General features: G+C 41.2%; 1 protein-coding gene across 1 annotated transcript in view; it reads right to left on the bottom strand.

Moving 5' to 3' along the window:
• Positions 1 to 892, bottom strand: part of ELOVL4 (ELOVL fatty acid elongase 4) — a 33,091-nt gene extending 32,199 nt beyond the window's left edge. The window contains exon 1 of the mRNA XM_062571056.1: positions 635 to 892. Coding sequence (XP_062427040.1) covers positions 635 to 731 — 97 coding nt within the window. The 5' untranslated portion in view covers positions 732 to 892. The remainder of the gene's footprint in view (positions 1 to 634) is intronic.
• Between the last annotated feature and the right edge of the window lie 23,962 nt (positions 893 to 24,854).

Raw genomic sequence — 24,854 nt, 5'->3', positions numbered from 1 at the left:
CCAGTTCCTCGTTTCATTTGCTAAACTCCACCATCTGCAAGATATAGGCAATAGTGTCACTGAATTCCCGCCTACCACAGAAGTCAAAGGCTACCTGCGGTGTAGCATGAATTACCACAGGGCCCGGCTCACCCCTACATCAAATTCCTGTGTTATAACCCACAGGTAAGCTGCAGCGAGAGGGAACCGAAGGAATGCCTCGCAGCGGGTAAGACTCTAGTAACATGATTTTGCTACTTAGCGCAGATTACAGGCAAGAAACATAGCGCCATCCCGCACATGGCCGAGGAGCGAGCGCCTGCACGCACACGCGTGGGGGGAGCCCTCGCTCTGCCCTGAAGAGATGCCCTGCGCCAAGGGCCACAATACGGGATAAAATAAAATAAAATAAATGAAATAACATAACACGGCCCCAAGCACAGCTGGAGGGCTGTGCTGCCGGGGAAACCGGCAAGGAGGAGCGGGCCGCGGGGCCTGGCCCCCCAAGCCGCGCCGAGCGCCCCCAGCCCCCTCACCGCGTCTCCCGGGCAACGGAACCATTTTGACCGCTGCGCGTCCGCGGCGGCGAGCGGGGGGCGCCAGCCGCGGGATGGCGGCGGCGGGGCTCGTTCGCGGGGCCGCCGCGGCGCGTTACCTCGGATGCTCCAGGTCCAGCGGTAAAACTCGAGGGTGTCATTCACCACGCTGGACACGAGGCCCGCGGCCCGGGGCGGCTCGGCGGCGGCGCCCATTGCGAGCAGCAGCAGCGGCGGCGGCGGAGCCGGCAGATGTGTCTCGGTGCGTGCGTGCCTCTGCGCCGGGGCTGCTGCTGCTGCCCTCCTAGAGCCGGGGATGTGATTTAAATCGCTATCTCTCGGTATCTTTCCTCCAGACTCCGCCTTGCTCCCGTCACCGGCTCCCGTGCCCCGCAGGGAGGGAGGGAGGCAGGGAGGGAGGAGGACGGGGGGGGGGGGGGGGGGGGGGGGGGGCGGCGCGGCGGCCGCGGCACCTCAGTGCGCGGTGCGGAGCGGCGAGGTCGCGTCACGTGACCGCAGGCGGCCGGCCGCCGGCAGGCAGCCGCGGGAGCCGCCGCGCAGGCGCACTCGGGGCAGCGCGGCGGCGGCGGGAGCAGGTGCGGGGCCGGGGCGGCTCGGTGACCCCAAACGGTGCTTTGAGGACCCGCCTCCTCCCTCACTGCGCATCTCCTCATTTGCCTTTTATTTTTATTTTAATGTTTAAAATTTAAAATTTATTTTAAATTTTTATAGAGGAAAAATATTTTAAGTGAGCTTTTGTTTTCTTTCTTCCTTTTCTCTCTCTCTTTTTTATTGCTTTGGATGTTTCTTCTTCACTCCCCTCTCACTCTGTTGTGGCGGGCAGGCTGAAGCACCTGTGGGAGGAGTTTTTACCATATCTCATGCTATTTCTGTATAGGTGCAAATTTTTCAGCTGACTTCACCAAGAAACTTCAGCTAAAATCACTTCCCCTCACAGCACCGATAAAAACAACAGCAGCAGCAAAGGGATCTCGCCACCTTCTTATCCCACTGGTGGCGGTTGGTAGCATTTCCCTGACCAGCAATTCACCTCTTACCCAGTCTCTTCCAACCACAACCAGAACGTTTCACACTGTCTTTCCCCTCCCATGGACCAACATTTTTACAGTCATTTTACAGCACAGAAAAGTTTGCTGGTCACTAACAGCTGTAGGAGAACAAGTCCCCATAGTAAAGGCTGGTGGGGCCGTGTGTGCTGGTGGTGATGTCCCAGTTAATCTGTTCTGCACCTCATATCTCAACCTGTATCTGCCTGATGTCTGTGCATCACCTATTCCGGACACGTTTTGTCACTGGTCTCCCTCCTGCCAGCTAGGATGGCTGCACAAGGCACTCAGGAACGGTTTCCCCCTTGAAAGGAGCTTCTCATGGCATGAGCTCTCTTCCTAGCAAACAGCCGACCGGCTGGCCTCTAATGCTGCAGCTGGTATGCCCATACCGCGTGTCACTCACCATTGCCGGGTCTCTACGAGCGCTGCCAGCGCTCCTCCCCTGCTTGGCTCTCAACCCAGCCCCGCCGATGGGAGAGGCATGTTGCACCAGCTGGTTGCTCCCTCATGACCAGCTGTGCCTGTAGCTTGGAAACCAGCAGGTGTTTGGAAGCAGAGAGACTCTGAAAAGTTGAGATGTCCTGCACTGAGAAAAGAAGGAGGAGCTATGTGAGCCTCTGAAGGCCTGGATAGAAAACACAGGCTATTTTATCACAGTGCTGCTTGAAATCTGGCCAAAGCCAGGTTGCCGTGTACCAATGTATGGGCAACTACTTGTTCTCTCATGTGGGAAGTCAGTCAGAGCTCAGCATATATGGTATTGAATTGAATTAAATTCTATTTTCATGTCACTGATCATTGCAGGAGGTCCTTTGAGAGCTCTGAAATGGATCTGTCACTGGTTAGGTGACAGAGGACACACAAACCAGCTACTCTCTGAAGGCAGACAGTGTAGAGTTAGCAGTGGTCCCTGGGCCTCCTTCAGGTGAAGCTACTGCTGGCTGTCACTGGGCAGTTAGAAACCTCACATGTGTTTGGCATTGTCTAGAACAAGGATTCAAAATGTCGTAACACTGTCATTTAAATCAAAAGGAAATCAGAGGAACAGGTCATAGTCCTCAAATTAGTGTATGGCTGTTTGGCCTGGCAAAAATTGTTGTTTGAAATAGACTGGGCTACTGAATGAATCAAAATGGCAAAGGATCACATTCCCATGTCATCCCTGATGTCAGTGAACTAAGCAGAGCGTCAGCAACACAAGGAGGAAAGGTCCACAGCCTGCCAAAGAACAGAAAGGAACAAGGCATGTTAGCAATATTAATGCATATTCCCAGTAAGTGTTATTTATATTATGCCACAGATATATATTCTTCTTTGTTATAATGATTATTTATTCTATGGAAGAAGTTTTTCTGGACAATCATGACTAGTAATAATTATAGCTGATAAAATATTTATATGCTCCAATTTACTGTTTCATCTATTTCATATTAGATATTTTTTCTTTGATTATAATTAATTCCTTTATATTGGCAATATGATTGTGCATGCACAATTTTACCAAGCAATTTATTCTTGAGCAGTAACAGGGCCACAGAGTGTGGACAACAGGTAGAAGATGAGCATTCTAATCAGAGTAATTTCTTCTGTGCTTAAAGACTCAAGATTAGTTTAAAAGAAGTTAAATAAATTTATGGCAAACTATTCTAATTAGTTTAAATTTCAACCTACAAGCATGTGGACATGGTTTTGAAATTAAGTCTCTGAGAGCTGCCAAACACATCTCAGGTAGTTTCCTAAGTTTGTGCACAGCAGGACGTGTGGGTCCTAAGAAGGCTGAGAAACCTCTCTTCTGTCTAAAGGGAGCAGAAGGAAGAAAACATCCAAAAAAATCTGCAAAATGATAGGCAGAAAAAGATGAATTTTTAATGCCATTAATTAATGAGATTTGTCCTCTACTACATGGTATCCTGGGTAATCAACATGTTCCTAAAACCAGGTATCTCAACTGGACAAGTTGAGGCTGGAAGGGGCCTGTTGCAGCTAACCCCAGAGACCGTGGGATTTCCTGCTGAGCGTCCAGCCATTTGTCCAGCGCTGCAGGGTGTTTCTGCTGGCAGCAGTGATCCAGAGTGCTGCAGGAAAGGTGCAAAAGGTAACAGGAAGCTGTGGGATAGCCTGTCCCAAGGAAGGTCTGCTCCCAGCTCCTATTAGAGGTTTTCCTATGCTCTGACACACAAACAAATTATATTCCTTCCAGACCCTTTTTAAAAAGCAAATAGTGAGACAACTCATTCCAGAATTATTTCAAGTCATTTTCTGTTTCTCTGTGTCAAACATAAATAGCAATAGAAATGTTACAAAGTCCAGGTTATTGGTATATTTAGTAACATATGTTTATTATAATGATTATTTATTTTTTCTACAGAAGAAGTCTTTTTTTGGATAATCATGACTAGTAATAATTATTTATAATTTATAATTATAACTTTCAAGAGTTTATTCATAAATTTCAGTGAAGCGTGTTTTACTGTATTATTTCATGGGTGAGCAGGTGCTTCTGTAATAAATGAAAGAGTTCTTGCTGGTGTTTTGCTGCAGGTTAGCAATGAGATTGCTGTGTGGGAAAAATGAAATACAGGTATGCTGGATATTCTTTGTGAAATCTATTGGGAAGAAAGCAGTCTGCGTATGTTGCTCCTGGTGATCCCTCGAGACAGCTCACAAAAGGATATAAACAGAAGTGAAAGAACTTTGCTTAGCCACAAAGGGAATTTTAACAACCAAGAACTTTCCTGGTGGGGAAACTATAAAAGGCATGAATCAATTTATCTGACAGAGAACTAAATGTTACGCTCTGTCATAAGCGGACAACTAGTTCATTTACAAGGAAAAAAGGCATAAAAATACTATTTTTGTCTTAGATATGACCAAATTATGTTAAATATTGAACTTTTTCATTTGTTTTCATGATTTTTTAAGAGGAAAAAGTGTTGGAATAATCAATTCACACAGCATATGAGATTTCTTTACATAGCCCGTCAAATCCGCATGCTCCTTGTATTAAAGTTTTCTAGCTGATATAACTTATAAAGACTGCTAGCTCTGCCAAAAAAACTTGTCTGATCTTTGAATCAGCAAGTACAGACTTAAGTATATGCATATCCAATAATACAGTTGTTATCTGCTTCAATACAGGGGCTAGTTTAAGGCAATTTTCTACTATAAAAGCTTAAAAGAATCTATTTTAAAACAACCATAATTTTATAATAATAATAATACCAACAATGTGTCTTTCATCACTAAGTAATTTTTTTATTAAGTAACATATTGTTAACTCTAATTCAGATGGAGTAACTAAGGCACGCAGGGATTACCTAGCTTTTACACAGGGAGTTGTTGGTAGAATCTGAAATGAATCAAGCTTTTTCATCTTCTAAATTTATAATCAGTCTGCTAGAAGCCATCTGTCCTTTTATACATTTTACTACATCAAAACAGTTTTTTTCCAAGTCAAATATATTGGAATGATGTATCAAAAGTACCCAGAGATGTTCAAGCTCAATGAGAACTTTGGCCAAAATTAGCTTTTGATGTAATTTCCCAGTAGGTTCCACCTAACTTGCATCTGCATACACCAGTGCTGAATTTGATTTTCTTTCTGTGCCAGCTTCGAGTTTAAAACATCAGCTGTTTTTGTTGTGGCTGTATCTGAAATCAGAATTTTAACATGTATAATAGCTTAAATGCACAGGGGCCAGATCCAACAGAAAGAATTCCTGGTGAAGTAAATACAACTTTTATGTCCACAAGACTTTATATACACATTGAAATTTATTCTCCGTCTTTCTACTCCCAAATTTGGTTCTGAAAAGGAGACCATGGAACAGTGGTGGGCAATTTTCTACCAAGTTATATCAGATTTTTATTCCCAAGTAAATATAACTACAGTTTGATTCCAGATCATTATGTTTACAGTTTGTAAACTGTCAGAACTAAACCTGTTTATTGTAAATCTGTCCAGTGACTAGAACTACATGCCAGGCTGCACTTGACTTGAGCTGCTCCTGTTCAGTACTGGTCCAGAAGACCCATTCACTCAGTGCCTTCTTGACCTATTCTCAGAGATTTATTTATAACTATTTCCTCTGTAGGAGATCTCAACCTAACCAAGAAGCTAATGTGTAATATATAATGTCGCAGATGTGCTGTATACTCAGCAGGCACAAATTCAGAGCTTTGTCTGTGTTTCGGCTTCCTTTTAAAAAGGAATGTTTCATGGACACAAGAATAATAAACCCCTGCATACATATTGTCTTGTATTGTGCCTTACTGATACTTTTCTTATATCGTTTCTCATACTTTTACACAGCTACGATATTTATCTGCAGTGATATCTGCCACAGCATCTGTCATTTACAAGGTGTGGCAAGCACACTTTTGCAATGAGGGATTCATATGTGTACATGCTGGAGAATGGCTATGCCAAACTATCAGCTGATGTTTTGAGGGTGCTGTGTTGAAACTACAGCAACATGTAGAGTCAGATCTGCAGCACCTTGCTAACTACCGAATCCAGCCTTTTCCATAGGTGTGTGTCACAGCTACTGCACCCACTGTGCTGGGTGTGTCAGCCACCTGAAGGCGTGTAGCTGTTTGGAGGGATGATTTTGCATCTTTGCTCCTGTACTAGTAATGGCCTGAAATGTAGGTCTTAGTCCCCTGCAGAAGCCACTTATAGCAATATCGTTAGGTGGAGGGGTGCTGATTATGCAAGCTGTGCGTTATTACACTATCGCAGGCTTCTTCTGTAACTGTGTGAGTAGGGGTGGAAATGACAATGCGAGGCATATACCCTTTATCTGCATTAGGCGAGGAGAACTAAATTGTGCTAGAGGAATTACATAAAGGGTGTGCCAGCTGCTGGGGACTGAACCCAGGCAACTTGGCGCACATTCAGTCTTTCGCTCTGCCGTTGGGATGTTCTGCAGTGTCTTTTTCATGGAGAACGTAGATGCCAGTCCACATTAGAGGCTCTATCCCCAGAAGATCAGGTGGAAGTATGTATCACAGGGTAATACAGTTTATAAAAAACAGTTTAGCTATATAATACCCTGGTGAGATAAGTGAATATTATTAACTTTGTTTTAAGTATGGTGAAATCAAGCCCACAGAAAAGCAGTGCCAGTTCTGGCTCTTTGGAAATGAATCATTAAAAAATGCTGGGAACTCCTCAAATCTTGTTCACCGCTAATGTAAACCCATAGTTCACTTTCCAATGCCATATTCAGACATAATCAGTTAGGGCATGAGTCCCACAACCCTACTTTGAAAGAATCTGAAGACCCATTAAGTAATTCTAGAGAAGTCGGACACCAAATATAAGATTTTCTATACAATATAATAAAATTCCAAATTCCTCACAAGAAGTATGAGATTTCTTTTATCTTTTCATGCAGCAGTGCTCCAGAAATAAAGCTCCAAATCTTTTTAGCTGGTAGGGTTCTTCATGGAAAACTTGATAGTAGATGAGAGTGAGAGATTGTGTGTGTGTGCGTGCGTGCATGTGCACATGCATATAATGCAACCTCATTTTAAGAGAATAATATCGTACAAACCAAGAGCAGAAAAAGAAAACACCAACAGCATGAGACAGTTGGGTTGTTTTATGTTGGAAAACAGAAATCTAGCCATTTCCTTGCTTTGGACCTTGCAACAGGGACAAGCCCCTGTTCATGCTCAGCTCAGGTTGCCACATATCCATCTTTCCAGGCCTGGGAATGGCTAGGGAAATCCCCACAGAGAGCTACTGTGCAAGTACTTCTTGTGCTTTACACACCCCTTTCTGATCTTCTGTGGTCCTGTGCTTTGTGCTACCCCAAGCCACTCCTTGGTGCAAGAGGCAGATAATGCTCAGGATGATTTTGCCAAGAGTTATAAAGCTCTGATGGGAATGAAGTCTACCATTCCCATGGTACGAATCATTGTTCTTTACGGGCAGCTAAATGGACTCTCAGAAGGGAAGGTAACACCCTAAACTGCTCTTCTTTCACAAGAGCAGTTATTATATCTGAATAGAGCATATACACTTTAGGTCTTGTTCCAATTTTTTAGGTCGTATCTATGTAACAGGGCAGTAAATAAAAAACCTAGACCTGTAAACCTTGACACTGGTAGAGGATCTATCTATAACAGGCAATACTAAAGTGTGGCCAAATAATAAATATAAATTAGATACTGTAATACCTTCTTAAAAGTCATGGGAACAGATGCACTTGCGGTTATAAAGGAATAGTTCTGTTTCTGAATTACCTCAAGAATTCTTTAAGCAGTAGTTCTGGACCAGCTCCTCAGCTTGTATAAATGAATCTGACTCTGCATTAGAGTCTTTATAGACATATATTTCATGTCATAATGAGGCAGAAGCACTAATAGAAATATAATACTAAACTTCTAGTTAAGAAAGTGGCAATTGAAAATTAGAGGGAGGCCAAAGACGTTGCACTAATAGAGCACAGTAAAATGGTAATAACTGTATTAAAATGCCCTGAGGATCAATTCATTAATATGTCAAATGCCAACATGAAAAGAATCTTTGTTTTTTAAAATAAAATGAATTTCTTGAATACTATAAAATTGTTCTTATTTCTCCCTAGTTAATTCTACGCAACAAAAGAATTGAGCTTATTTGGTCTATGCCTAAGTAACTCAGAGGATTTTTTAAAAAAAATGGAATTTAAAGATGGGGAAAAAAAAGGCAAGTAGCAGAATAACAGCTCCAAAAAGGTTTGGAGAGGGGACTTCAGTTAATTCAGGGAAATTCCCAGGGAGTTAGTTCCTGGTATCTGCTGCTTTGAAGGACCAAGGAGCGTGGGAGAGCAGGTTGATCTTCAAGGACAACCTCCTCCGAACACAGGAAGGATCTTTTGTTGTCTGCAAGACATTGTGCAGGTGTGAGAAGGCCAGAGTAATTGAATGGGGAAATCCCAAGTCAACGAAGATGCAGAAGGGAAGTATTCAGGAAGTGGAAACAGAGGTGGCTACTCAGGAGGAATAAGGAAGCATTGCCCAAGCTTGCAGGGATTGAATCAGGAAAGCCAAAGCTGAGTCAGAGTAAAAGCTGGTGAAGGATGTGAAGGGCAGAGAGAAGGTCTTCTATAGGAGCATCAGCAGCAGAAGGAAGACGACAGCCATCTGGACAGGAGACCTGCTGAAGAAGGGAGATAGAAAAGGCTGGGGTACTCCATGGCTCCATGGCTTCTTTGCCTCAGTCTTTATTGTCAGGGTCTGCTCTCAGGCCTCCCATGTGTATATAGTGACAGAGTTTGGTGGAGACAAGTACTACCAATGGTAGAGGATGACTGAGTTTGGGACTACTTAAGCAACTTGAACAGAGAGCTGAACTGGATGCATGACTGATATCATGGCAACTCTCTCACTGTCCCTTCAAAAGGTTGTGGTGAACAGAAGTTCCTGATGACTGCCAAAGTACCTGTCCCATCCATCTTCTAGAAGGCTAAGGAGGAAGACATGGGGAACTATAGGCCAATTGGCCTCACCTCAATCCGTTGGAAGATTATGGAGCAAATCTTTCTGTTAGCCATGTCCAGGCACATCAAGGAGGAGATGGTTGAGAATAACCAGCATGGGTTTACTAGGGGGAAATTTGTACAACCAACCTAATTGCTTCTACAATAAAATTATTGGAATTGTGGGTGGGGGGAGATGAGTGGATATTATTTACCTTGACTTTAGCAAGGCTTTTGACATTGTCTCCCACAGCATCTTTGTAGCTAAACTGAGGAGGCAAGGTGGACCACCAGGTGGATTACAAAGTGGGTAAAAGTCAGACTGGAGCATCAAGCTCAAAATGTAGTGATGGCCAGCCATAGCTTTCCTTGGGCATCTATATCGGGGACTAATACTGTTTAATATCTCCATTAATGGATTTAACAGTGGAACAGAGTTCACCCTCCAGAAGTTCACAGATGATACCAGACTGGGAGGAGTGGTCATTATGCTGGAGATTAAGGCTGCCATTCATCTTGACAAGCTGGAGAAGTGGGCTGATAAACCTTTTATGAAATTCAACAAAGACAAATGCGAAGTCTTCCATATGGGATGGAATAATTCCATGCAATAGTACAGTGTGGGGTCTGACTAGCTAGAAAGCAACTCTGCAGACAGTCTTTGTCCAGACCTGGAGGTTCTGGACAACAAGTTGAACACGAACTAGCAGTGTGCCCTTGCAGCAAAGGCCAACCATATCTTGGGCAGCAATAGCAAGACTGTAGCCAGCAGGACAAGGGAGGTGATTTTTCCCTCTATTTGACACTTTTGAGACAGCATCTGGAGCACTGTGTCAAATTTGGGGCTCCCCAGCATGAGAAAGACTTAGATATAGTGGGGCAAGCCCCATGGAGGGCTACCAAGTGGCACAGGGGCTGGAGCACAGGCTGTACGAGGAGAGGCTGAGGGAGGTGGGTCAGTTCAGAGAAGGCTTAGGGGTGTCTTGTTGCTGTCTGTGGCTACCAGCTGGAGGATGCAGGGGAGGCTGAGCCAGATTTCCTCAGAAGTGCACAGAGAAAGGATGAGAGGCATTGGGCAAAAGTTATACCCAGGAAAAAAAAATACAGAATTCAGCTGGACAAGGACCTGAACAATCTGCTCCAACTTTGAAGTTGTCCCAGCTTTGAGCAGGGAGTCGGACTAAAAGGTCTTTAGTGGTCCCCTCCAACCTAAGTTCTTCTGTGATTCACTTTCAACTTCCAAAGTTAAATCTTCTCTCCTTTAACTCCAGAATTTGACTTTAATTTCTTCTTCAGCTCTCCAACCAAGGCAGATGGATGGTGAGTTGAAGTTGTTAATATTTCTTGTACGATCCCTTATGTACACTTGTACAACTTTCTGTATAAATTGTTAACACCTTTAAACTCATTCTTCAGAACATAGCCTAAGAAAACTAGGTAAAGCATGATGAAATTACCATGAAGTGAATGTAAGAGTGCAAATGAAGCTTGCCAGCATGTAGCAGTTGCATTTTACTCTTTTTGTCTGTGCTTCACTGGTTTCACATTAAATTTCTGTGTTCCCACATTACACATGGTAGCAGTTGGAACAATGACCAGTATGGGACTGTTTATGCCCAATAGTTCAGAAGGAATTTCAGAATGAGCTGTCCATATGTCCCATTTAAATTGATAACTAATGGATCAGAAGGTGTAACTTCTAGAACAATAGAAAATATTGTGCTTATTGTAGGAATATCCAAGGAAAGGTAGGCTGTGTCTGGTAGTAATCAATAGCAAAAGAGAATGTAACAACAGAAGAAGCCCATAAATGGGCTCCATAATCCTCCAATATAGTTCTCTAGCTGCTAGCAATCTATGACTATTTGACCTATCTTTGAAATGAGTTTTACAGATATCCTTAGAATGACAGACCAATCAGGCTTATTTCAGCATCAAAGAGCCCTGTCTGAAACATCAAACAAGGAATTACAAAAAGCATGGGCATTCATAATACTGTACCTACTAAGCAGCATAGCCTCCAGGGAAGGAAAATAGGTTCTTTATTATTTTATGACAATTTTTTAGTATGACACAGACTATGGATGATGTAATTATTTGCATTTTTCCAAACTTCTTTAAAGAAGTCTGTTGCTAAAGTCTGCTAAAGACAAAAAAAAGAAATTACTGTATCTGATACTGGGTAAGAAAAAAATGAACAGATAACTGAAACATGAAAATGGCTAACATCTAGCCAAAAATTGATACAAGTATGTAAGGTGTACATTGACATTCATTTCACCAGCATACTCCAGAAAAAATTATCTGTAGATATACTTATAAAAGTAGCATCTTCTCTCTTTTACTGATGGTCAAGGCAAGGTAGTACAGTAGATAAATCTGTAAAGGTGCAGGTCCATGTATAACCCAAAACTAGTCCAGAATTGTTCAGTGGCTGCAGGAAATATCAACCCAGAGTAGATGGTGCCCAGGTCTGTTGGTTATTTTGTCAAGCAGCAGCTGAAACATCTGTCTTTGTTGCTATCACCCTCTCTGCTCTCTTTTCAGCTGCAGACTGGCTGCCTATCCTGTTGCACTATTTTTATATCCAATTCCAAGTCCTAGCTGACTCACTGGCAAAGTCTTGGCATTGCCTGTAGTGGCTCATCTCTGGCTCCCTTTCCTTTCTCCTGCAGATTCTGGATCAACAGTCTGATTGAGTCCATTGGCCAAAGTAGTCCAGATATGAAACAGGAAAACAAACTCTTTTTAATTTTCTCCATTTAACTTTCAGCAGAGCAAAAGGGAAACTACAATTTTTATCTCTGTGGTGTACAAGAGTCTTCATTTCTATTCTATTTTAAATTAAAATTTTATGAGTTGTGTCAATAGATAACCCTCTTAATAGTTAACAGTATCAACCCTCATTATTTATCATCACCTTTTTTTCTTGTCTGAAGTCCAGCTGCAGCTTTCAGCTATCTGTTGTACTTTTTCTGACTTTTTATGTAGATCAGTTTATTGCCAGTAATCACTTCTCCATGTAGATATTCATATGTTCTTATTTAATGCTCTCTTAATTTTTATTGGATTAAAAATGAGCTATTTAGACCCTTATTGTCAAGCATATATTCCAGATATTATATCATTCACCAAAGTTTTTGCAAATTTTCAATATTTTATTTTGGAAATGTCAATATCAGATCTGGCTACAGTGTTTCAAAAATTGTCTTACTACTTATATTGCTTTGCTCTCTGTTTGAAGTTACCATTCTTGGTTTGTCACTTAACTAGTTGCTAACCCATGTAATAATTTTTGTATCCTTAATTCCTTTCATAAACCTGTGCAATTCAGGTGTCTATGGAAATATTTTTTATGTCAGTACTGTTGATTTTATCAGTCAGATTTGTGATCTTCAAAAAGCAAGTTTATCTAACACAATCAATATTTCATAAAACCAAGTCAATTGACATTAATAGCTTACATATTTTATTCTCATTTTGATTGCATCCCATTTCTATCCTTTTAATTGAGCCTTGAATCCATATCACATTATGGGTTAATGGTTTCTGAAATCAACTGGTTTAACATTTGAATACACTTTTCCTAATGCACTTGAAATATATGAGTGTTCCAAGATTAGAGAAATATCAGTATTAATCTTTCACAGAGTTCATTGAACAACTATTTTAATATTATTGGATATTGATTTCTCCAATCCTATAGTTTTTTCAATATTATGAATGTAACTAAAGATCTGTGTCCAGTTAACAATAATCTTTCTTTTAGTGTTTCAAATGTGATGGTTTCACTTAGTGGCCTGTGAAGTGTGACCGGGTAGGATGCAAACTATATTCTGTTGCATACATATTGTGATTACTATGTGACAGAAATGACAGAAAGGTTTTTGTATAGTATCTAAAACTGAAATTAATTTATAGATATGCTTTGTCTTTTTTTAGTATGTGCAAAAATATTCTAGAACACAGCTTACAATGTAATATGTCTTGATATAAATTTTGGTGTGCAATATATATGCTATTTCACAGTCTATCTCACAGTATTTATGTTGATGTTAATAACTCCAGATATGCTCACATTCATGAATGATATAGGTAAGACTTGCTGTAAAGGAATTTTTGCAATGTGCAAGTGTGTGCCTGTACAGATATGCTACTGTCCTGGCAATTACAAAACTATAAGTAATAATAGTAAGAGTAGTAACAATAAAGCTGGAATATCCAACATAATCATCACAGGCTGCTTTATTCAGAAAATCACTTAGGTTCTGATTCTCTACGAACACAGAGTTTTTTTTCTTGAATGACGTTTTAAGCATGTTATAATAGCGTTCAGTATATCCTAAAATGTGAATATTCACTATGTCTAGTGCATATATAAGTGGAATTTGATCCATGAGTGGTTTATATCCAGTGTGCCACAACGATGGATTATGGGAGATTTAAAAAATATTTTATTAGTTGCAAACAGTAGTAATTCACCTATAATGCCATAGCTATCAGATATTGGACCACCTGTATACTAGAAATCATTTACACCTACAGCAAGGACATGGCCCTTGCCATGAAGAGCTTGAAACATAGGCTTGGAAAAAAATATCTTATGGGCAAGTCTGTTATTGGCAGTTCCAAAACACTCTGACATACTTGCATGAAAAATGCTTTGGCCTTGGGAAGGGAGGATGGGAGAAATGACAATTGTTCCATATTATGGGTAGAGACCGCCAAGAAAATATTCCTATTAGCCTATTACTCCTATAGCCCTCAGGAATCCTGCAGCCTGGATGTGAGGGAGAAAGTCCAGAGAAGGGAAGACTTTCCTTTGGTTGAGGAGGAAATGATTAGAGACCTTCTGGGCAGGCTAGACATCCACAGATCCATGGGCCCAGATGGGATGCACCCACGGGTACTGAGGGAGCTGGTGGATGTTATTGCCAAGCCGCTCTCCATCATCTTTGAAAGGTCCTGGAGAACTGGAGAGGTGCCTGAGGACTGGAAGAAAGCCATTGTCACTCCAGTCTTCAAAAAGGGCAAGAAGGAGGACCCAGGCAACTACAGACTGGTCAGCCTCACCTCCATCCCTGGAAAGGTGATGGAACAGCTCATCCTGGATGTCATCTCTGAGCATGTGGAGGACAAGAAGGTGATCAGGAGTAGTCAGCATGGATTCACCAAGGGGAAATCCTGCTTAACCAACCTGACAGCCTTCTCTGAGGGAATGACTGGCTGGGTAGATGAGGGGAGAGCAGTGGACATTGTGTACCTTGGCTTCAGCAAGGCTTTTGACACTCTCCCATAACATCCTCCTAGAGAAGCTCAGGAAGTGTGAGTTAGACAAGTGGACAGTGAGGTGGATTGAGAACTGGCTGAAAGGCAGAGCTCAGAGGGTAGTCATCAGCGGTGTGGAGTCCAGTTGGAGGCCTGTGGCTAGTGGCGTCCCCAGGGATCAATACTCAGTTCAGTTTTGTTCAACTTCTTCATCAATGACCTGGATGAGGGGACAGAGTGCCTCCTCAGCAAGTTTGCTGATGACGCCAAGCTGGGAGGAGTGGCTGAAACACCTGAGGGCTGTGCTGCCATTCAGAGGGACCTGGACAGGCTGGAGAGCTGGGCGGAGAGGAACATCACGAGGTTCAACAAGGGCAAGTGCAGGGTCCTGCACCTTGGGAGGAATAACCCTATGCACCAGTACAAGCTGGGGGCTGACCTGTTGGAGAGCAGCTCTGAAGAGAAGGACCTGGGAGTGCTGGTGGATGACAGGTTGACCATGAGCCAGCAATGTGCCCTTGTGGCCAAGAAGGCCAATGGTCTCCTGGGGTGCATTAGGAAGAGTGTTGCCAGGAGGTGGAGGGAGGTGATCCTGCCCCTCTCCTCAGCCCTGGGGAGGCCTCATCTCGAGTACTGTGTCCAGTTCTGGGCTCCCCAGTACAAGAGAGACATGGAGCTACTGGAGAGAGCCAGCGTAGGGCTACAAAGATGATCAGAGGGCTGGAGCACCTGCCCTCTGAGGAACGGCTGCGAGAGCTGCGCCTCTTCAGCCCGAGGAAGAGAAGATTGAGGGGGGATCTGATCAATGTGTACAAGCACCTGAAGGGAGGGTGTCAAGGGGACGAGGACAAACTCTTTTCAGTTTTCCCGTGTGACAGGACAAGAGGCAATGGGCAGAAATTGAAGCACAGGAAGTTCTGCCTGACCATGAGGGGGAATTTCTTCCCTGTGAGAGTGACAGAGCATTGGCACAGGTTGCCCAGAGAGGTTGTGGAGTCTCCTTCTCTGGAGCTGTTCAAGGCCTGCCTGGATGCAACCCTGTCTGACATGCTCTAGGTGACCCTGCTGAGCAGGGAGGTTGGACTAGATGATCTGCAGAGGTCCCTTCAAACCTCACTGATTCTATGATTCTATACATGTATAGTGACCTGTATTAATAATTCACTGATCTTACTGCTGTGCAAATAGGTACCTGGGGTGATTCCTCCTCCTTTACCTCTTTCTACTCCTTCTCTTCTTTTTCCAAACATGAAGGAAGCTTTGCTGTTAGGTCTAAATAGATTCTTGCAGTGTATTTGATTTCTGTGGTTAGGGCTTGCCATATGTCCAAGGAAGAAACCTGAGCTCGTGCCTGCAGGACTTGGAATTTCCATGTAGGTTCTTCTGCTCAGTGTCCGTACACTGACAGAGCAGTGTAATAAAAACTGTGTGTGCAATACCAGAGCTGAGTATGCATTTGTATAAGTCTTCTAATGTAGCTGTCCACCTTAAAGGATATGGAGAATTATGGCATGTAAAATGAACACCATGATTTTATGTAACTGATATTATTTATAATATGACTTGGCTAAAATAATACATAGCAGTGATTGCTCAAGGAAAATACTAAGTCTGGGATTAATTTTGCTTTACTTTGTGCACCTGGAAGTGGGGTATCTTGTATGAATTATTCTAGATTTTATAGTCAATGGGGAAAATAGACATTTTCAGGGCAAGATGCATCCTGCCTATCCAAGACATAAAAGTTAGGATAAAACAAGTCATCGTCTGGGGTTTTCTGTCTCTATCAATAATAGAAGGAACTTGGAAGGGACACTAAGGTCAGGTACCTAACTTTCAGATGTCTAAAGAAAATGAACTCTGCCCTTTCATATATTTAGGTAAGTTACAGCTATTCTGAGTCAATGTGTGTATTTATATGCATACATGTAGAACGTGCTGTCCTTTATTAACAATAAGAAAACTTTTTACTTACCTATCCCATTCACTCCAGGATATCCTCTGTTTGCTTTATAAACATTAATTAATGTGGCTTCATAACAATCTTATGAGGAAAGGATCGCCCCCAATTTAGAGATGAAGAAATGCAGCCATAGAATATTTAAATAAGTTGTCTAAGGTTGCACAGAAAACCTGTGGCATAAATGTAAATACCAGAGGATGTCTCACAATCATAGCCCAAAGATAAGTTAATAACAAGGTATGGCTCCCAGATCAATACAAACAATGTAATATGGTGCTTGCTTCCACCCTATTCTGAGTAAATAGGTTGAGGTGTGGTGTGCACAGGAATTCCTGAGGTGTTCATATCAGTTGCATATTAAGCTGGGTTTAGATCTAGTCAAATTAAGGACAGAACGGTAGAGCAAGGGTTAAATACCTGTTCCACATCAGACATTTGTAGGTCCATACAATTCACATATTTGAGTTCTGCAGAATCCAACCTTTCATCAAAGAAACAAAATTTACACCTCTCTTAAGTTTCTTCTAAATGAATAGAGAATATTAAGCCTACAAACAGCAGGAAGCAGTGGCTGCATTTATCCTAGTAAAATATCTGCCCCCAGGAACATTTGCAAGCACTGAGGCCGGCTGGCCCCCGGTGGCCTGTACGTGCTCCCATGGCCTGCAGAGAAGTGGGGCTGGATGCATGCTGTCTCTGGGGAATGCTGCCGAGAGTGTCCTCACCCCTGGGCAGGGCTTGGGAACTGCCAGGGAGCATGCTAGCTGGTTCAGGCCAAACTGCAACAGGGAGTGTTTTAACAGTTTGCTAGTTCAGCTGATTACAGTTCAGGATCCTGGACCATCCCCTGCCACCCATTTATTTGTGACTGCATAGGCATACAATGATTCTAGGCTTTCTTCACATCTCCAGTAGCCTTTGCACCATGACTTCTGAGGTTATCTTTGCTGACTATTTTTGCCCAAACCACTGCACCTTCCACATCCCTTCTTCCTCCTGTTGCCATCCTTGCCATATGGAAGCAGCAAAATGCTATTTAAATAGTCTCACAGTGTTATTCACACATTTTTTTTTTCCAAGGATTTTGTTCTCCCTACTATTTTCCTTGTGACCGTCCCATGTGCCAGATACTTTTTACTGATATATAGACACTTCTTACTGATATATAGACATTTGTAAAGTATTTAATTCTCTGTTTCCATATGGCCCTCTCCATTTGCTACACTGTTCGTCTCAGTTGTGCCTGACGACAAAATGCTAAGTCATGGTACAGTTTGGGTTAACTGCTGGTGTGAGCAACCAGCAGCCAGCTCCTTCAGACACCATCATCTTCCATGACATAAGTTTGAACTGTGACCCTTTTCCTGTGATCCTTTTCCTAGAGGATAAAGGTGAAAGTAATGGAGAGGTCGCATGTTAATAAAGAAGAGAAAGAAGAAGAGCCCGCAATGACCATGGGCCATCAGGTCAGCCTCTGGACCTGGGTGTGCTGGAGGGCGTTCTGTTGAATTTTACAAGCACTAGGCTAAACAAAAGCTATGGAAGTATCTTGGAGAATGGTCCAAGGAGAAATAGGGCCACTGACCCTCTTTACTATTGTCATGGATGAATTATAATACAACAGGAGACAGGAATCTTCCTAGCTTTCGTTTATAGTATTATTGTTTTAGGCACTGTGAATTTATTATTATTTTACACTATGGATTATATTTGGCAATGTGTAATGATGAGAAAAACTGCATTTCCCTTGCACCACTTCCTTTTTTACTCTATCAGGTAATCTAAGGAGGATGACAAGAAAGTGATTTAAATATACAACTAGGGGTTCTTTTAAGCTATCTTTCCAATTTGTAGAAGTTACAAGTAAAAGAGTTGTAAGTGTAAGGGTTATAAATGTAGTAAGCAAGAGTGCTCACCTGGTCTAATTCTTTTGTAGCTCTGTTTCAACAACAGATTGAGAGAGAGTAACTAACACTGAAAAGTTGTCCCAAACCAAGGGACTGTGAACCCCAATACAGTTAAATTCTTCAGCTTCTGTCATTTCTTAGAAAGCTTTTCTGATTGAGAGGTAATGGAAAAGGAAAATGGAAAAAAATGCAAAAAAATGCATGAAAAAAATGTTACCTTTTGGAATACTCTGCATCACCTTGTAATTCAGCATCCTTTTCATGCTTGCCTAAATTTTCACTTCAGCTAGTAAGTGGCACTTGAGAATGTTTCATACAAGAGGAATTGCAGGTGGTCAGTGAGATACTAGTGACTGCATGTTTTCAGTTGCAACCTCCATAATTAGTAAATATTACATTATTCAGGCAACACGTAATGTAAAAACCTCCTTTGCATAAACAGGTGTAATTATATTTGCATTTTTCATAGTTTGTCTTTTCTTCAATCTTGAATAATAATGTATTCTAGGACTTACAGAGCATGAAGCGATACTGAAACCGATCCTGGTAACTAGATCATGGTGCCACGTTATGTTTTATTATTATTTTCTCCTATCAAGTCCTCCCTTTATTTTCTCAGTTGCTGAAAGTTTTTATTAGTTAAATTAAAAGCACTCTCCAAGAAAAATCCCTCAGCGTAGTTTCTATTTCTTTGGGGTTTTTTGGGCCTGGAATACTTCTGCTGTAAAGACTTTCAAATGCACATTATTTCAAACAGGAATAAATACATCCTGTGCTGATAAAAAGATCTTAGCTGGGATTTTATTTTTACTAGAGAAGAGGAGGATTTTTTTCCCTTTTCTATTAAAAATATTTTCAATTGTTCTGTATATACTTCTGGTTTTGTCAATTAATTTTCAGGATACCTTAAAAATAGGGGCTATGTGCTTGGAAAATGAAGGAGAAACAGGTTGTTTCACCCAAGCCCTTTATTATAGTAATAATCTCATAAAATTCCAGAAGTATCTAATGCACAGAATCAAACCAGTTCATAAGAGGAAAGTGGTTATGCATCCCACAGCTGTGCACAACACACCTGAGCCACCATTGCCTGGCACCCTGTTGTTCCTAAGCCACGTCACCCTGCAATAAAGGACGTGGGTGCTGGAGGCACCTTGGTTGCCTCCCCTTAGCCTCAGAGGGAGCCGATAGGATTTGCATCTGCATGTGCCGCATCTGCAAGCTGAGTAAGTCTTGGTATAATGTATGGATCCTGCCATAATCTTCTCAGGTAATGAGAAGATAATGTAGGAAGTAGGTAAGTATTCTTTGCTCAGGTTGCACCATATTGCAATGACATGGCAAGGACAGCACCCAGCTGTCCAGTTTCCCTACGTGGTGACATTTTCACCAGATCCTCTGCGTTCCCTCCTCCGCCTGCAATCACTAGGCATGGGAGGAGCAGATAATGGGATCCCTTGCAGCAACAGTGAAATCAGATGCACTGTTGATTACTTTGTCAGTAAGAGAAAGCTGTTATCCCAAAAGGTAAACAACAGCTCTCCTCAACAATGTGACAATGTATACTTTTGCCTCTGCTTCTTATATGTACTTACACATATTTATACACATATATATTTATATTTGTTGACTATGGCCTGAGAATGATGGAATAGCAGTCTCAGCAATTAATTTTCCACATGGTGTTTTGATGGGCAAATAATATGCACATGAATATCAGTGTTGACCTAAGCAATGCTTGGGAAGGCCAGTTCCAGCCAGCTGTTACTTGAGAGATATTTGAAGAATTGTCTTATAATGCATAGTTGTCATTTTAATGTCTTTTTTTTTTAATGACTTTGTATGGTGTTGTTCTAATTAATTAATTAAAGAGATAGGATGGAAGCACCTGACAATGGATTTGTGTCTGGATGCAAATAAGAAAACAGATGTGGATAAGGGGATGTATAGATCTCTCTGTTTGGGAAAAATACAAAGAGAGAACAAGAGTATAATTTTATGATGGGAAGGAATTCTCCAACAGAAGGTGGGATTTGTGGAGAAAATATGTTAACAAAGTATTACCAGAATGATGTCAAATGAGTCATCAAATATGAGAGTGAATGGAAAGGTAATGGGAATTCAGTGTGGAAAAAAGTGAAATGGTGATTAAGTTATTGGACTAAGAACCAGGATTACTAGCTCTATTATAGACATTTACATGTTACTTTCTGAAGGAAGGCAGAAAGTATGCTATTAAACTTCCACTTCAATAACTGTTTTAATTAGAATCTTGTTAAAGATAGTAGTCAAAAAACAAACGCACACACTGATGTTGGATCTCTTCAGCGATACTCACTTGTAACAATATTCCTGCCAGCATAGCTGTACCACTTTGAACTATTCAGTCATCAAAGGGGCAGGGTACAACTAATTTAATCATAGTTTCTCCTTTGAATTGCTATGCAACTACCTTCATTAGATGTATGTTAAAAAGGCACTGTTACTGAATATTCAGCTTATTCTTTTGGAACTGTTTTGAAGTCCTTCAAGCTCTTAGAGTAATTCTATGATATAGCTTGCTTTCTTTCATTTTGCTTCATATGATAAAAAAAATTTGATAAATTAAGTACATTATTCAGCAAAACCAATATGTAAGTCTTGCAGCAATTATAGATTCATATGCTCAATAGAATGGCCACTTCTAAGTAACCTGCTTCCCAGAAGTATCATTTTAGATATCTTTAGCAACTTCACATTTTAGCTTTCCAAGAAATGGTCTAGAAAAGTGATAGAACTAAAAGGTATGGTGGTATAAACTGGGTTGTGGTGCCAAAAAGAGTTCCACAAAATACTTAGGTCACATGAATTACACTTCCTATATAACAATACAACCCAGTCACTCAGCTTACAGTCATTTGGGAAACAAAGTAACTAGTAAAATAAAAATACATTTTATAGTTCTGGATAATTTGTTTAGAACCATACCATAGCCAATGCTACATTTCTAAGAATGCAGAATAAAGTGCATACACAAATAACAAGCTGACAATGACAAAAATGGACAAAATTCCATGGTAATTTCATTAGTACAAGAATTAAATGCTGGTGAGTAGGAGTCTCAAAATGTCCAGTTCTTAGTGGGATCTCTTTTCTTTCTGGTAAAATGGACTTGTGTTTTACTAGATTTTCTCATCTGTCTTTCATGCACTACAGGCTTTCACTTCCATAGTCTAATTGTGGCATTCATGCCACATAACACAGATACTTCTGCCTGATTGGTATTCTTTCGGTTTACAGTATCTATCATATCAAACAGGCAGAGCTAAAATGTTTTTATCTTTGCAAAAGCTGCTTTTCTGACACAGACAATATTTTGTGGTAGCCCACATTACTTTTGGTCTTCACACTCGCTTTCAGGACCTCTGGAAAACATCATTTCATAGAGCTTTAAGCCAGAGAGGATTGTAAGATCAAGATTTGCCCTGATATATCATTACCCATTACATTTCATTTTATTACTATTGCATTGAGCCGAATATATTTTTGACTAAAACATACTTTCAGAAAAAGTAACTTTGATTTAAAGATGATTATTCACAACTCCTGCTGAAAGCTTTATTTCACTGGTTGTACTCAGTGTTGTACCTTGTTTCCAGCTCAGATATGACCAGTTTCATCTTCCAGACATTTGTTCCTTTTAACTTTTTATCCATTACATTAGAAACTGCTGTAGTGTCTAGTTTTTGCTCAAGGTGAAGAGGTGTACACAAAGTAATCATCTCTTAAGCCTCAATATTTTTCTCTTTAAAAATTAGGAAGGCATTTTGTTCAGCTTCGGAAGTGTTTCTGTAGTTCTTTTGTGCATCTTAATGACACATTTTTTAAATGAAGATTTTTTCCTGCTGTCTGATATGAGACTCACCAGTGCCATATATGAAGATAAACTGCCTCCCAGTTCCTGCTCACTAATCCCCTGACTTTTACACACAAGGATTTAATAATTTCCCTTTGAAGTGACATCACACTTTTAAGTTTGCTGTCCTTACAATCCATATAAATCCTTCATCTCAGAATTTTCCAAGATACAGGCAAGATTCCAAGATACAAGGAACATATAGCTCATCTTCCTTATTTCAAATTTCTCTTTTTATGTGAGCTTACTACGTGAAGGAGATCATTGCACATGTGAACGTCCTGTCCTAACTCCTATTCACCATTATCACTTTGATGATTTTAACATCTCCCCAACATTTATCCATGGTTAATTACAAGATCTTTACCATTGATCTTAATAGTTCTAAGCCTTATACTGATTCACAAATAAATCTATGAGAGATACCCCCTTCGATACTGATTTCTTACTGCTATTCTTCAATGCTATTTTATCATGATGTCATGTATTAGCCAATGCCATTATAAAGCTTACATACATCATATTTGTAGACTTATTTCTATTCTTTTTACATCAGATGTCATCAAACTTGCTTGATTGGCTCTGTCTTTTTTACTCCTTGCCATCAGATACTTATACACATTGATAAGATCCCTCCCTTTTCTTCTCCAAGCTGAACAGTTCAAGCTCTTTCAACCTCTTGTCAGATCCTCCAGTCCCTTCATCATCTTCATGGCCCTTTGCTGGACTCACTCCAGTGTGTCCATGTCTCTCTTGTACGGGGGAGCCCAGAACCGAACACAGCACTCCAGATGAGGTCTCATCAGTTCCAAGTAGAGGAGAAGGATCACCTCCCTCCACCTGCCTGTAACAGTCTTCCTAGTGCAGCCCAGCATACATTAGCTTTCTTTGTAACAAGGACGCTTTGCTAGCTTATGTTCAACTTGTCCATCATCATCACCAGGGCTTTCTCTGCAAAGATACTTCCCAAGTGCAGGATTGCAATTCTGTTTGTTGAACTTTATGACGTTCCTCTCTGCCCATTTCTCCAGCCTCTTGAGGAACCTCTGAATGGCAGCACAAACCTCTGGGGTATCAGCCACTCCTCTCAGTTTTGTATCATCACCAAACTCGCTGAAGATGAGCTCTGTCCCATCCTCCAGGTCACCAAGGAAGATGTTAAACAGTACTGGACCCAGTATTGACCCCAGTATACATCACTAGCTACTGGTCTCTAAATGGATTTTGTACAGCTGATCACCACCCTTTCAGTCCAGCAGTTCAGCCCATTTTAGTTCACCTCACTGTAAACTTATCTAGTCCATATTTCATCAGCTTATCTATGAGGATATTATGGGAGTCAGGGTTGAAAGTATGCTAAAGTCAAAATAAATAATATCAAGTCTCACCTCATCCACTGAGCTAGTCATCTCAGAGTGAAAAGCTATAACGTACGGCAGGCATGATTTCCCCCTTGTAAATTCATACTCACTGCTCCCAGTCACCTCTTGTCCTTCATACTTTTCAAAATGGTTTCCAGGAGGATTTGCTCCATCACCTTTCCAGAGATCAAGGAAAGGCTGAACAGTCTGCAGTTTGCTGGGTCGTCCTTGCCCTATTTGAAGACTGAAGTGACATTTGGTTTTCTCCAATGCTCAGAAACCTACTTTGATCACTATGACCTTTTAAAGATAATTGAGAGTGGTTTCACAATGATATCAGCTAGCTCCCTCAATACTCATGAGTGTCTCCTATCAGGTCCCATCTGTTTAAAATGTCCCTAAGCTGAGCTTCCACTACCAAGGATAAGTCTTCCTTACTCCAGATTTTCACATGGGCCTCAGGGGTCTGGGACTGCTAAAGGCAAATCTTACCAATAAAAACAAAGACAAAGAAGGCACTGAATACCTTGGCCTTCTCCATGTGCTTCTATCCCATCCCTTTCAGCAGTGGGCCCACATTTCCCCTAGCCTTCCTTTTGATGCTGGTATACTTATAGAAGCCCTTCTTGTTCTTCATGTCCATCATCAGATTCAGCTCCAGGCAGGTTTTGACTTTCCTAATCCTGTCCCTGCATGCTTGGAGAATGTCTCTGGATTCCTCCTAAGTCACCTGTCCCTGCTTCTGCTCCTTGTGTGCTTTGCTTTCATGTTTGACTTTAGTTGGGAGTTATCCAAACATAACCAAAAGCTTTCCTATGTCAGGGCAGAAACCCTAAGGAAATCTCCTGTATTCTCTTGCTTTTTATGTTAATGCCCCATATTTGGCAAAACATTGGCAAAATCTGGACCCCGCTTCTGAGCTGCGAAAGTCCTTATAGAATAGGCACTGTTAGATTTAATGAGTTTAAAAGTTTTGTATTGACATAAAAAAGGAATAATTGTCTCTTCATCCAAATGCTTTAGGAAAATATCCCTATTTGCTTCTTCAGGGCATTCTGTAACATTTTCTCAAAAAAAGAGAGGCATTTTTATACAAAATATCAGCCTCAACATTAGCTTTCCATAGATAGTATTAGAAATTCAACTTGAAGTAATTTGATCCTGCAATCTTTAATGTGCAGTGGCATTCACAAAATCACAAGTTAATATACCACCACTGTAAACAGTGAAGGATTTTGCTTAGTGGAAGAGTCTTAAAATGTGTCAATCACAGCCTGTTTCAAGCTAGGAACTCCAGGTTTCCTGAATGAAAATAATTATTCTTCTCAAATGCAAGTACTGTCCTTGACCCATAAGCCAACAAACTTAGGATAAGGGCATGTGGACAGATTGCCAGGAGGTAATCT

Source organism: Rhea pennata, chromosome 3 (assembly GCF_028389875.1).
Source record: "Rhea pennata isolate bPtePen1 chromosome 3, bPtePen1.pri, whole genome shotgun sequence".
Taxonomy (NCBI): domain Eukaryota; kingdom Metazoa; phylum Chordata; class Aves; order Rheiformes; family Rheidae; genus Rhea; species Rhea pennata.
The sequence above is the reverse complement of the archived record's forward strand: the minus strand, read 5'-3'. Positions and strand labels throughout refer to the sequence as shown.